The sequence below is a fragment of the Sander lucioperca genome, chromosome 20 (assembly GCF_008315115.2).
Source record: "Sander lucioperca isolate FBNREF2018 chromosome 20, SLUC_FBN_1.2, whole genome shotgun sequence".
Lineage (NCBI taxonomy): Eukaryota > Metazoa > Chordata > Actinopteri > Perciformes > Percidae > Sander > Sander lucioperca.
Genome location: NC_050192.1, coordinates 4,387,912 through 4,402,399, shown reverse-complemented (window position 1 = coordinate 4,402,399; position 14,488 = coordinate 4,387,912). Strand labels below are relative to the sequence as shown.

General features: G+C 41.4%; 1 protein-coding gene across 5 annotated transcripts in view; it reads left to right on the top strand.

Annotated features, from left to right (window-relative positions):
• Window positions 1-14,260, top strand: part of tbc1d30 (TBC1 domain family, member 30) — a 35,885-nt gene extending 21,625 nt beyond the window's left edge. For 3 of the 5 annotated variants that reach the window (XM_031313700.2, XM_035996132.1, XM_035996133.1), the window contains 10 exons: window positions 1,047-1,232; window positions 1,911-1,980; window positions 2,774-2,872; window positions 3,783-3,951; window positions 4,641-4,746; window positions 4,836-4,942; window positions 6,683-6,822; window positions 8,046-8,261; window positions 8,833-8,919; window positions 12,047-14,260. In XM_031313700.2, coding sequence (XP_031169560.2) covers window positions 1,047-1,232; window positions 1,911-1,980; window positions 2,774-2,872; window positions 3,783-3,951; window positions 4,641-4,746; window positions 4,836-4,942; window positions 6,683-6,822; window positions 8,046-8,261; window positions 8,833-8,919; window positions 12,047-13,305 — 2,439 coding nt within the window. In that variant the 3' untranslated portion in view covers window positions 13,306-14,260. The remainder of the gene's footprint in view (window positions 1-1,046; window positions 1,233-1,910; window positions 1,981-2,773; window positions 2,873-3,782; window positions 3,952-4,640; window positions 4,747-4,835; window positions 4,943-6,682; window positions 6,823-8,045; window positions 8,262-8,832; window positions 8,920-12,046) is intronic. The other 2 variants (XM_035996131.1, XM_035996134.1) reach the window with 1 other exon arrangement.
• Window positions 14,261-14,488: the final 228 nt, after the last annotated feature.

The window sequence follows — 14,488 nt, the reverse complement described above, 5'->3', positions numbered from 1 at the left end:
ACTTACATTCAAATCCTGATCACAGTAGTTTATATTATTATATTATGTTATATTCAAACATAGGCTTTATATTTTTAATTCCGTCATGTCATGTTCATGTCATTTAATTCAAGTTCAGTCATGTCATGCCATATGCATGTGTCCATTCTGTCTCTCCTATGTTCATGTTGTAACCTTCGTTTGGCTGTGTCGAGTTCATAGCCGCTGTCATTTCTGCTGACCACCAGATGTCACTGTGTTGTCTTCGACGCTTTGATGCTTCGGATCATTTTGATATACAATCAGGGAGAAGCTTCAGAGGCTTCACAAGGCTTCGTTCGCCCATCACTAGTCTGAACCTGTTGAACTATGCTAAACTATTTTGTTGACTATTATTGCCACTGTTCATCGCACCCCCAACCGGCCCCGTCAGACACCGCCTACCAAGAGCCCGGGTCTGTCCGAGGTTTCTTCCTGAGAGGGAGTTTTTCCTCGCCACTGTCGCTCTGAATGCTTGCTCTTGGGGGAATTACTGGAATTGTTGGGTCTTTGTAAATTATAGAGTGTGGTCTAGACCTACTCTATCTGTAAAGTGTCTTGAGATAACTCTTGTTATGAATTGATACTATAAATAAATTGAAGTGAATTTTGTTGACGAGTGATCTTCAGGAAGTGCACAGTAATGACTGCTTTCATCAATGATAGACACACAATATATTTTCCGATCAGTAGCCCTACTTGATGTTCTACTACTGAGTGTATATGAGCACATCCTACTAATAAGAGGAAGAGCAATGTCCGGTAGAGGAAGTTTACCAATGAATGTGCGTCAGAGAACGGGATGACTGCATCATGGAAACACCGCAGCTCTATTTCTCAGTGACTCAGAGATTCAACAGAGTAATGGCTGTTTCCATCAACAGGGCAAAGTTCGATCATCTTCTTCCCTGTGTTTGTCTTCTCGTTACCGTCTCTGTCCTAAATGCATAAAAGGATCATTCACTCATCCAGTTAATGCGCGGACTTATAATGAAATAATCCATACTGTACATCCTTCTTATGTCCAGGACCTGCACAGGACGGGCTGTAGTTCGTACTGTGGCCAGGAGGGGGAGCAGGACAGGGTGGTGCTGAAGAGGGTGCTGCTGGCGTACGCCCGCTGGAATAAAAGTGTGGGCTACTGCCAAGGATTCAACGTACTGGCTGCACTCATACTGGAAGTTACAGAGGGCCATGAGAGCGATGCACTAAAGGTACACACACACATGCACATGCACACACACGCACACGCACAGTAACAGTATTAACATGCTAAGACTGAGTGAAATGAATCAAGTCAAGTTACTTTATTTGTCCCCCAATGGGGCAATTTGTTGTGCAGCAGATAGTATAGTACAAATCACACACAATCACACACACACTACAGAGATTGCCTACCTTGCAGGCATATTTAAAAACAATAAAAAACAGTAAACAATCAACAAATAGGAAGTCAATAAGTTATGTATCTATGTTTCTTTATAGCATTAAGAAGTAGAATGGCTGCAGGTACAAAAGAGTGTTTATATCTGTTGGTTCTTAATTTGGGGAGTTTAAAGCGTGATCCAGAAGGCAACATCTGAAATTCAGCCTGTAAGGGATGAGAACTATCTGACAGGATAGATTCAACCCTTCTTAGCATCTGCTTCTGATAAAGTTCCCCCAGGCCTTTCTGCTTAGAACCCTGTGATGCAGCTGCTCACCTTAGACTGCAGACTTATGCTCAAAATGTAAGGTATGCTGTATGAAAAAGGGGGTGTCTTTATGTCATTTTGATATAAAGCACTAGAAGTCAATGGAATAAAACGGTTTCTTCCTAGTGGAGTTTCTACGTTGCTTTCTGCCCCCTTTGAATAATGATTTACTGTGTTTTTCCGCTCCTCTATATTCAGGTGATGATCTATCTGATTGACAAAGTGCTGCCTGAGAGTTATTTCGCCAACAACCTGCGAGCGTTGTCAGGTAAACACAATGACACACATACACGCTGATTCATTAATATTCATAAAACCGAAGACAATCCTGAAAAAGATGAAACAAAACAGACAGCACATACTATAACAACTTCAGCCCAGAATGAAACTACAAGTTCCATCATTTTGTATAAACAAAGTACAGAATTTGTTGTCTATTTTCAGTAAAAAATATGTCGTCTCTACATTGCAGATACATTAGAGACAGATCATTGTATTAGAATCCCTCTGATCTAGAGCTGAAAAGATTAATCAACTAATAGAAAATGAATCTGCAACAATTCTGATGATCAGTAACTGTTGAAGTCATTTTTAATCAGGAATGCAACACCATTTGCTCATTCAAGCTTCTCGTATGTGACTATTTGTTGGATTTCTAAATTTAATTGAATGCATTTGGGTTTTGGAGGGTTGGTTGGACAAAACAAGTAATTCAGTGATGTCAACTTGGGCTCTGGGAAGTTGTGATGGACGTTTTTCCCTATTTTCTGACATTTTGTAGACCAAAATATTAATCAAATAATCAAGAAAATAAGCTGGAGATTAATCAATGGATAAAATAATTGTTTTAGTTTAGGCAATAGTAGTTGTGATGTGGAAGGTATTGGTATCCGATGATGAAAAAGCTCATTCATCAAAGCAAACCATCGGACATTTACAGCGTCAATTACAATGACATGAAGAGACATCTACAGTACTTAGCGATTTGACACTGTCAGGTTATCGTCATGTTGAATCTTATACCAATGTAGTGTTTTAATGTGTAATCTGTCTCCTGTCAGTGGACATGGCGGTATTCAGAGACCTGCTGCGTCTGAAGCTGCCTAGACTGTCCCAGCATCTCTCCCACCTTCAGAAAGCTGCCAACAGAGAGGCTGGAGGTACAAATCTGTGTGTTTGTGTGTCAGTGTTTACAGAAATGCTGCTACCTGGTATATACAGTGGTGCTCATACATTTATTAACCCATGCTAAAGTTGAATAAAAAGAGGAATAAAAAAAAATAAATAATTGGAAATTGATCTTAATGCCTTAATTAAAAAAATTAAAATAGCCCCACATCATCACATAGCCTTCACCATACCTAGAGATTGGCATGGGGTACTTTCCATAAAATCATCTCTCAATGCAAATCAAATCAGCTATTAGGCTAACTGAAATAAAAACATGCCAATCTCTAGGTATGGTGAAGGGTATGTGATGATGTGGGGCTATTTTAATTCTAAAGGCCAAGGGAACTTTCTCAGGATGCATAGTATCCTGGATCCATGAAATAACTGGCCTTTAAAAATAAAAATCTGCCTGCCTCTATGGGAATTTAACATAGGGGTGTACTCACTTATGCCCCCTGTATTTTAAGGAAGAACATTTATTTATTTACGATACATTATTTATTAACAAAGAAAATTGGTGTCTTTCATTTTTCAAAAAAAAAATGTAATTAAAGCATTAAGATCAGTTTCCAAAAGATGATTTTTTTATTCCTCTTTTTAGTCAACTTCAGCATGGGTTCATACATTTATGAGCACCACTGTAAATCAGTGCCAACAGCATGCAAAGCTACCTGATTCTGCTTTAACTGTTAAATGATGCCGGAGAAAACAGCATCGTCTGTAAATCATTTACTTTTTATGCAAAGAGGCAACTGTTGTGTGTTCATGTCTCTGTGAATAAGTGTGTGTGTGTGTGTGTGTGTGTGTGTGTGTGTGTGTGTGTGCGTGTGCGTGTGCGCGCGCGTGTGTGTGTGTGTATAACTCCCCTACTATCCCAAATAACACACTGTTTTCTCTCAGGCAGCTACGAGCCTCCGTTGACCAACGTGTTCACTATGCAGTGGTTCCTCACCATGTTCGCCACCTGCCTGCCGGCGCCCACCGTGCTGAAGATCTGGGACTCGGTTTTCTTTGAGGGTTCAGAGGTGCTGTTTCGGGTCGCCCTCGCCATCTGGGAGAGACTGGGAGAGTGAGTGGACCATTACAAAAATAAGGATTTGACTTGTTCATCGTTAAAGCTATAGTGCGTAGTTTCTAAGTAAGCGTAAGTATTGACAACAACACTGTCGGCACGTCCACATGATACAAGCCATCCGTGACCGCGCACAGCCCCCACCCCTCCTCCACGCAGTTGCCAGTAGCCAAGGAGGACATGGAGGATTAAAAAAATATGATGAACTCTTCAGAAGAGGTCATTATCTTCACTCGAGTTTCTGCGCGCGAAAGTCCCCGGACAACACAATCTTCTGAACATAGCCACACTGAGAAATCCAGAGAGAGTTGTGTGGAGCTGATGGTCTTAATTAGCTTTGTAGCAACTCATTTGGCAACGGCTTGAATGTAACGTTCATTAATATTAAAAAGTTACGCACTAAAGCTTTAAATATTTGCCATTCAGTCTTGTTCTAGTCAGATTTTGAACCACGGAGCACTTAAAAATCCCACTGAAACCCAGAGTAATGCTAAACCTATAATGCTATCAACTATAATTACATTTAATAGCAATTATTACTAAACTGAAAACACTACTCCTTTAACTGATGATAATACTAAAGCAGTACATGCTAGAATGTACAGTAGAACTCGAAAATGTCTTCTTCTTCATCATCTTGAGCATCTAACAGCGTGTTCGTCTTCCTTCCTGTCGTCTCTGTCCAGGAGGATCGAGTACTGTCACACAGCAGACGAGTTTTACAGCACCATGGGCTGTCTCACTCAGGAGATGCTGGAGAACAACCTCATCGATCCTCCTGAACTCATGCAGGTACGGGTTAAATAAAACCGCTCACACCTCTTTAACCTCTTGAGTGATTTTTTTAAATTGATGTATGCGTTGTTAACCTTTTTTTTCAGGAGGTTTACTCCATGGCAGTTTTTCCTTTCCCTCAACTGGCTGAGCTGAGAGAGAAATACACCTACAACATCACTCCGTTCCCTACGTCAGTCAAATCCAGTGCAAGGTTTGTTCTGCACTCAGAAAGTATAATAAATAAACACTGGTGCTTTTCATTGGATTTCAACAACAGCTTACTGCCCTTAAAGGAACCCTGTGGAGTTTTTGACCACTAGTGGCACTTTGAAACAATGTTTCTTTTATACTGTGTATCACAGGCGCCAATACCGTGGGTGCTCCGAGCTCGAGCACCCACGGAAAATACTGAGCACCCACGTGTGCCAGACTGCCAGTAGGCTACATTCATTTAAAATTAAACATTGCAGTTGGTGCTAAGTGGAGCGTCTGTCATAGTGTAATTGGTTATGTCGCTGTCAGTCCCCTGCTCCATATCCTATCCACCAATCACAGCGTCAAACGCTTTAGTGACCCCCCTCAATCCTCCCACTATACAGTGAGTGCATGTGCATTAGCTAATCAGAGTGAGACTAAAATGGACAGATTTGTTATTAAAAAAGCAAAACCTAATGATGCAAGTGCATCGACGACATCCACCACCAGTGCAGAGAGTTCCTAGCCTGACAAGCCAGACCCACATCCATATGTTGGGTCTGGGAACTCACCATCGGCAGGGCTCAATGAGAGGGGCGGGATAAACGGTTGTCTTTCAAATTCCCTCTGCACTCATAGCCAAACAGAGCAACGCTAGTTGATAGATTAAACTTTTGCCGTATCCGGTCGGCAAAACTCCGAACACATCTTCCTCTTTTAAGAATGACTTCAGTGCCGTTCTTTGTTCTTTTCTCAAAGAAAAGCTTAACTCCAACTTCCAGAGTCGCAGCCAAAGCAGATTCGAAAGACCGCTGTTCCCAGCAGCAGCAGCCATCTTCTTTGTTTTCAAATAGCAGGGAATTCACACGGAACCGTTGCAACTCTGCCGTCATTATGTTAAGCCCGCTCACCGACTCTATACACGATGTGATTGGCCTCGGAAGCCAACGGAGAGTTGCTAGACTGACCCTGGCTGCAAATTACATTTGCTGCCGCTAGGGTGTGTCTAGATTTCTAGGCTAGAGAGTTCCACCAGTGCCCTGTCAGAAGCATTGATTCTTTATTTCCCACGAACCTATTCGCGGTTACGTGTCAGTTAAATTTTTCATCTCCAATCCTATCTATATTTGTGAGAAGTGGCGCTGTCCTGAGTTGAAAGATAGCCTACTTTACAGCTTTATTATTGAGTTAATAGGCATGTGTGTTCGTGTCGCTGTCCATTTCCCATGGTTCTGAAATACAAACATTTTTTGACTACTTTCTTTTTTAAAGGGTGTGCGCCCATGAGCACCCACGGAGGTAAACATAAATCGGCGCCTATGCTGTGTATCATGTTCTATTAGAAAGAGGCGGGTGACATGTTGCATGTTCCTGCTGAATGTAGGAGGTAATGCAAATGTATAGTGCATGCAAATCACTGCGGCGATGACAGTTAAGTTCAGGCACCAAAACGACTAGTTAAGTTTAGGAAAAAGATTGTGGTTTGGATTAAAACATTCCAGAGTAACGAACAAGCATTTCCTGGGCTGGGCGAAAGTATTTTGTTTTCGCCACGAAGTGAACTCCGCGCTCCGGCTTGAAAGCGCCACGTTTGATGTTGGCACCATGTTGTGCTATTTCATTTTGAGATTATTTAATTGAATTTCAATCCCCCCCCCCCCCCTCTGCTTTTTTCACAAATCCCACCCTGTGTATGTGCAAGATGGTGGTGATGGGAACATGTGGCAGTGATGATGACTTTAGTATCTTGTTGTAGTGGCGGTCTGGGCAGCTGGGAGAGCGATGACGATGCCGACATGGATGATGAAGACTCTGTGGTGACGGCACTCGGTTGCCTGGGTCCCCTGGGGGGCTTACTGGCCCCCGAGCTGCAGAGGTACCAGAAACATCTCAAAGGTCAGTGCAGCCACATGCATTACTACGCAGGATTTCAATGGCAGCCAGTGGAGAGTATACAGAGACAGCAGCCAAGTGGCTCAAGACAAACCGCTGCCCCAAATCCTCATGTTCTGCCCTCAATTTGACTCCAAGTACAAACTGTCTCTGATCTGTTTCCTCCAGACAAATCCCCACTTCCTCCTCCTTCAGCAGCTCTTCTAAAGATGGAAAAAAAGGCAAACAGCCTGAGGGAATTAGTTAAAAGAAATTGGTTAAGATCTGACGCAGTAGTTGTCGCTCTCCAGAGAGGTTTAAAAAAGACTTCAGATAGAAATCAGTGTTCCATTTCAGATCCCCTTACAACCGAGTTGACCTGGTTCAAAATGGAAACATGGCTTATTCTTACGAGCTAAGTGTAGCAACTGAACATCAATAAATCATTACCACAGTCATTCTGAGACAACAGTATAATTACGGTAAACAACCTAAACCGCCAAGCTACACAAGCTACACGTCAAGCTACACTGTGTGCTGCTGGGTCGGCTTTGGTGTTTGCAACACAAAAGGAGGAAGACAAAGTGATCGAAAAAATAACTTCCAACACGCTGACCTTTTCCTATAGAGCTGAAGACGAAAAACAAACAGAACTTCAGTTACGTGAATGTCAAACATATCTTGACAAAATGTCACAACATTGTACCTTCAGTGTTTTGATTTTGTCTTAAAGCATACTGTTGATGATGCCATTAGAGGGAAAAAAACAGGAAGGACTGACTTAGTTTGCTGGCATGTTTTCATCAGACCCAAAGTCTTTGAAAATTGTAACTTTAGACTGAATGCATTACTGTGGTCTGCAAAACTGTCAGTATGTAGTTTAAGAAGCATTTTGGTCTTTTAAATATAAAACAAAATTCCAAATTCTTTTGCCATCTTCCTCAGATAGCATCAAGATGCTTTTTTCTGTGGCACTTGATCCTGATTTAAGGGGATGAAAGCAAAGAAGTAAGAAAAGGAGCTTTTTTTGTGATTTGTGTGTTGTGCTGGAATGTTTCCTTAACTCTAATCTTTGAATCTCTTCATTTCTTTCTGCAAATCGTAGAGTCTGAAAGCCGAAATCCCAGTCATGAAATAAATCCCACAAAGCAGAAATAAGTGTAGGCACATAAGCAAAGTGGGAAAAGAGTTTAATGTTGGGAGAACATGACATCAGCGTTTCTTCTTCTTCTTGTTTCTACCTCCAGACCAGCGAGGAGAGCAGGGAAACATTGCTGAGCTGAGCCCAGGAGCGGTGGGAGCTGGAGGGGGAGGTGGAGGAGGTGCCAGGGCGGAGCATCAAGCAGCAATCAACAGCATGATGATGGAGAGAATGAGCACCGACATCTACGCCCTGAAGAAGCAATATACACGCATCAAAAGGCGGCAGCAGGAGCAGGCTATGCAACTCTACATACGCACAGGTAGGGGGGAAGAATAAAAATGATCATAATCAGTATATCAGTCAATTTCCGCTTTTTATTTTTCAGACCACAACTGCCTTTTCTGTTCATTGTTTTTGCATTAGTGACATTAGAAAACTGTCGCTTTAGGACAGTGGGGCCACTGATGGACTTATGTTTATTTCCATTTTTTATTATACATTTAATAATGCTTCACCACATGAAGAAATTAGACATCATTAACTGCATTTGTTTTTTGTAGGCGGTGCAGTGATCCATTGTTCATAAATACAAACAAAATTCTTATTTTAGAACAAAATAAGCTATTTAATTTAGAGATAATGTCCTTTATTGTTTAAACCCTATTAACAGGCATGATTTAAAAACAAAAATAATGAATAGCCCATAGAGTAAATGTCCAAGTCTTTATTAAAGTACAAAAAAAGCAAAGGTGGTGCTCCTTCTTTAATAACTGTGAGCATACGCTAAGAAACACAGACATGCAAAAACAAAGTACTTCCTGGGTAGAAGAAGAGAAACACATGCACACAGCAGAAAGTTACGATGTTTGATGATGATGTGTGGCTCATAGGACCGGGACCCAAAGTGGCCACAAGTGCAGGGGGACCTCAGGAGCATCCCAACAGACCCAGCGACAGTACCGACCACCACACTGACGGTACTGGTGTTGAACCAAAGGGTCGTCTCAAACTGGGTGTTCTGGGGCTGATTTGAGGGTCTCTAATGATTCATTCATCTTTGAATTAAAGTAATGAATGATTTCAAGAAGATGGTGTTGTACGCTGGTAAAATATTTTTGTAGACCACATCATAAGTTACGTCTACCATGGGTTCCCAAGCAGATTTCCAATTTAAAGGAACACGCCGACTTATTGGGACTTTAGCTTATTCACCATATCTCCCAGAGTTACATAAGTCCATACATACCCTTCTCATCTCCGTGCGTGTCGTAACTCTGTCTGATGCCCCCAGCGCTAGCAGAACTCCAGGCGAACTCTCTGCTCCTCTGCTTCTCAGGTGCAAATCACTCCGCCCAAGTAGCAGAAGTAGCAGTGCTTCGCCTTCTGAGAATATAGTTCCCAGTTTATATAGGGTTAGAAGATGGCTGTGTCTCATGTGACCTTGTTATTTGTACACGCTGTGACTATACAAATCACAACATGTAAATAGGAACATGTTGGTGTTATGTTGTCACTTATTGGGAGCAGTAGGCTAGATGGAGCCGGTTACCTCCAGCATCTGTGCTAAGCTAGGCTAGCGGTGGGTGCATCAGACAGAGTTACAACACACACAGAGATGAGAAGGGTATGTATGGACTTATCTAACTCTGGGAGATATGGTGAATAAGCTAAAGTCCCAATAAGTCGGCGTTTTCCTTTAATTTTTTTCATTGGGTTAAGGATAAATTGTAAACTGTTGCAATAACAAAAAAAGTTAATATTCTATACAAGTGCATAGTCAACTTTTAAAGTTAAAAAATTCACTTTCGAGATTTAAAGGTGTACAAATCCTCTCATGCTTATTTTAACCATTGGGAGTTTCCTCTTGATGCTCTCAAAATGCTGGAGGATGCATGTATATGTATGAGTCACTTTGTAAAACAGCAACGTGGCTGGAGTGTTCAGAACAATTTTAAATGTAGTATATTTAAAACGTAAGAATGTTTAGATGCATCTCTTTGACGGTTGTCAAATGAGAGGAGTACTGCAGACTGACTGGCATTTTGAGAGCATTTTTGAAACGGCTGCTGCACTCTCGTGCTTTAATTTGATCAGTTGATTTAACAGTTAGCTGGGACAACTGGTGATGGTGTTGTTCAATAAACCAGCTAAATTCTACAGTAAATATTTATTTGGAGACTCCTGTCACTGTACATAAGACAAGTCCACCAGATGCATAAATCAACTTAAACATGTGTTTCAGTGCTGGAAAATTACAGTTGGGTTAATGTTGTTAGCTACTGTATACAGTCCACTAACATTTTTATCATGCTTCACTTAATAATGACCAATCACTGTGTGCCTTTAATGCGCTTATAATTCTGGGAAGCATCAGTTAATGTATTATTTAACAAAACGCTGAGGATGTCTTCAGCAGTGACAGATGTCTCCAAATGTTTATGTTTTTTTGGCTGTATGCTGGAGTTTTTTTTCTGGTTTGGGGCGAACTCCTATCACTAACATTTTATCAGCAGCCTCTACTTCCTTCTATTTGTTTCTCCTCCAATCTCATGCTAACATATAATTTGTGAAGGTTGTATAACAGTATTGAATTGAGATTTGATTATTTTTTTCTCTTTCAGATTCAAACATCTGTGCACACACTCAAAAACACTCCCAACTATCTCGCCACACTAATCATCACTCATGTAAACGCACTTTGTAAAGCTCAGTAATCACATTTTTATAAAGACATGTTTACATTAACAAAGTTTACTGACATCGGGAAAAAGGGGCGAAAATATATGAGAGAAATCAATACGGTATAAACCTTGCTAGTGTAATTTCTGTCTCATTCTGGGAGAGCCATGATGATAAATCCTTCAGAGAAAAAAAACAAAACAAAAAACTTTGCACGCCCTCTGGTGTCTGATGGAGGTGCTCTGAACAGCTGGCTGTAACAGATATGGGAAATGTATGCAATGACTGTCATGCTGATACAGTTAGTATATGAATTAATCAAAAGGAAAGCGATCTGAAAATGTTGAAGTATAAATACATTGTTCTAGGATCATTTATTAAGTAAAATAACAATTCTTTGCTGGTTACACCTTCTCAAATTTGATGATTTGTTATTTTCACTTACATCACTATACATTTACCATGTTTTTTAATGTTAAAACACATTACATTACTTTGGCAACTTAGGATAGATTTTAGATTTCATAGGATAGCCAATTTGTTATAAAAGATCATTCTTTAAACAATTATATCTGAACAATTTGGCATTTATAAATGTACTTTAATTACAGTATACAGTTAACCATAGTAATTACCCAGTTACTGTACTGCTGTGATGCTTGCTCTGATTTACACAGTAACAGTAAAGAAGTTAGATTAAATGTAATATACAGTAAGATATCTTAATTGCTATTTAATTGGCTAACAAAAAAACAATAGATTCTTCAGGTTAACTGAACTGGTTGATAACACAATTCCCTTTCATAAGAAGCTTTATTGTCATTGCACCACTGTCTGACAGTATTACAATGAAATTACGTTGGTACTCCCTTCCTCCTTTTTTTAAAAACATTTTTTCAAAAGGCAGTTCAATAAGAGCAATAAGTGAAAAAGTCCCAAAAGTAGATAATGGACTTTACAGATAACAGAGTAGGTATTGCACATTCCTGATTAGTTAGCAGCCTCAGTAATAAATAAATAGATAAATAAATAAGTAACTTGGAGGTGTAAACAGAGGTGGTTTGATGAATTGTGATATGAGACTAGGAACCATTTAACAGTTTTACTGCATGGGAGAAGAAATGGTTTCTCAGTCTAGTAGTCCGGGCTTGTATGGTCCTGAATCTGAATCAGGGAGGTTGGGTCACGGGTGATGTTAGATGCCCTGCTTCGGCATCGGGCCTCAAAGATGTCGCTGACTGCTGGTAGTTGAGTTCTGATGATCTTTGTCACTGTAACCTCAGTTAAAGACAAATCTATCTTACTGTAGGTTAAAGATCCAGTTTACCAATTCACTTACACTCATAAAATTATTTTTAAAATGATATTTTCTGCCTGGTTTAATGTGTTCTGTGTCTTTCCCCTCACCTTTCACCTCCCCTCCAGACAAGTGCCCCGCCACCCGTGTCCTGGCCTCCCAACTCAACCCTTCCAGCTCAGTAATCAATCACCTCCTTCTGGGTCGGAAACCACGCGGAGATCCCTGGTGCTCCAGACCCACATCCACAAGCACATCAACACTACCAGGGTCCCGACCTGCTTCTCTGTACCAGAGTCAGGGCTCCCCAGCCAGGCAGCGCTGTGGCTCGCTGCTCTCCAACAGTACTGGTTCTCCAGGGAGCTCTGGAGGAGACGCAGGGTCGCCCTGGCGTGCTCACGTCCGGGTACATCGAAGGAATATAGCCAGGGCCCGAGCACAGCTGGGCTTTGGAGATTCAGAGGAAAGGGAAGATGATGAGGAGAGGGAGGAAGAAGGAGGATCAGTGAGATTTGAGGGTGAAGAGGAGAGGAGGATTGAGGAAAATGAGAGAAATGATGAGGAACAGAAAGAGGGGAGTGACTCCTCTCCTGATCCCTCTGGTACAGCATCAGTGTGTGAAGATGGTCTACAGGTGGCAGGTGGGACAGAAGAAGCAGAAGTTGCAGAGGTGGTATTGCAACTGGACTCCCTGGATCTAGAGGATGAATCAAATCTGACCTCCCCCAACAACGCAAACCCAAATACACAACCCCCAATATCAGAGTCTAAACCTGCACCCCAAGTCCCCCTTCTCCCTCCTCCACCATCCTCAAACAGACACAAAGAGTCTGATTCCTCAGGTTCAGAGAGTAGCACCGCCTCTGATAGACACTTCCCCTCCATCGCTTTACCTCCACCTCACCACTCCTTCAACTCCTCACCTTCCACCCTGAGTCCGTCCCCCTCTCCGGTCCCTACATTGGCTTCTCTCGGTCCGTCCTGCTCGTCCTCTCCTACACCACCCTCCACCACTGCGCCAAGCTCCACATCCTGCCTCCCATCATCCCCTTCAGCTGACGGCTTCTCCTCTCTCACTCTGTCCGCATCGTCCACATTTTACAAAACTTCCTCCCCCTCCACTCCTTCACTTTCCTCTATCTCTTCCTCGTCCAGATCTCGTTTATCCTCCTCCCCGTCAACCCCAGCGCTCTCGTCCTTTGGTGCCTCCACTCCTAAACAGCAGGTCTTTTCCCCGTTCCCTAGCGTGAAGCAGCCCAGGAAATCGGCAGCAGCCAGAAATCTCGGTCTCTACGGTCCAACATCCAGAACACCCACAGTACACTTCCCTCAGCTTAGCCGCAACCTTAATCGTAATAGTGCTGCCGGTACAACCGGGAGTCGATGAATACCTTTGCACTTCTGAACTGATGCTAGAAACACACAGTCATTACATGATATGAAAAATCATTCTATAGCTACACCGTGTTGCCTCCTGCATATCAAGAAAATAACCCATATCTTATTTGAAGTAGATTGAAAGTTGTAGAAATGTAAAGTTCAGATGTGTGCAGAAATCACTTGATTATTGATGTTGAAATGTGAAGATTGTGGTTCACCTAATAAAGGGGTCATCCTGAAATTCAAAAGCCATTACAGACAAACATTTAAGAACTAGTTGACTATGAATTATGAAGGAAATTTGTTGTGTTTATTGTTTCAACCGCATTGGTACTGTACAGCTAAGGAACACATCACTATCACAGTGTCTAGCCCGTAACAGTGGCCTATGAAGGTTTTTCTTGACCATAATGGATGCACAATAAAAAAACATAAGACATAAGATGTAGACTATGTTTTACGAACTTTCTAAAAAGGTACATTGCATTTGTGCTGGAGATCTGTGTCCCTAAATATTGGTTTATGAACTGAACCTTGAGAAAAGAATACTCCCTCCACTGAAACGTGAAGAGACTCTGACCTGAACAAATGCTCACTTCTGGACTCATAGACCATATGTGGCAACATGATGAAGTACGTTTTTTCCCATATTACACAATAGCCATCCAGTTGTTTCTATGCCAAGTATTTCAAAAAGTAACCCAAGAAACAAGAGATACCTAAGAATTCCTGTAAATGAAGAATAATAAAAAGATAGTGTGTGCCCCTAAACCCAATCTTAAAAGGTTTGATGTCCTGAAGCACTTTTCTTCTCAACTCTCTGTAACTTGGCTGTTGAACATGAGGCATGTAATATATCTGTCAATAATGAAGTAAGTATGAATGGGAATGCTACTCTTGAGACCAGCTTGGCCAAGTTTTATTTGACCGTTGCAGTGTGAATAAATATAAAGGCAGAATAATTACTATATTACATTTTATTAGTAGCTGTGTTTAAAATAATAATCTGCAAAAGAGACCTTAATGTTGAATCTAAGTATTTACAGTATAGTCCAACCACACTGAAAGCAGTCTTGCTTGAAAACTTGGCACAAAGCTGTTGCTTCTCACTGGGCTTTGAATGTCGTCCAGTCTGGCAAAAATCCCAGTGTGGACAGTGAAGTCATGGTCTGGATAAATAACATCAACAT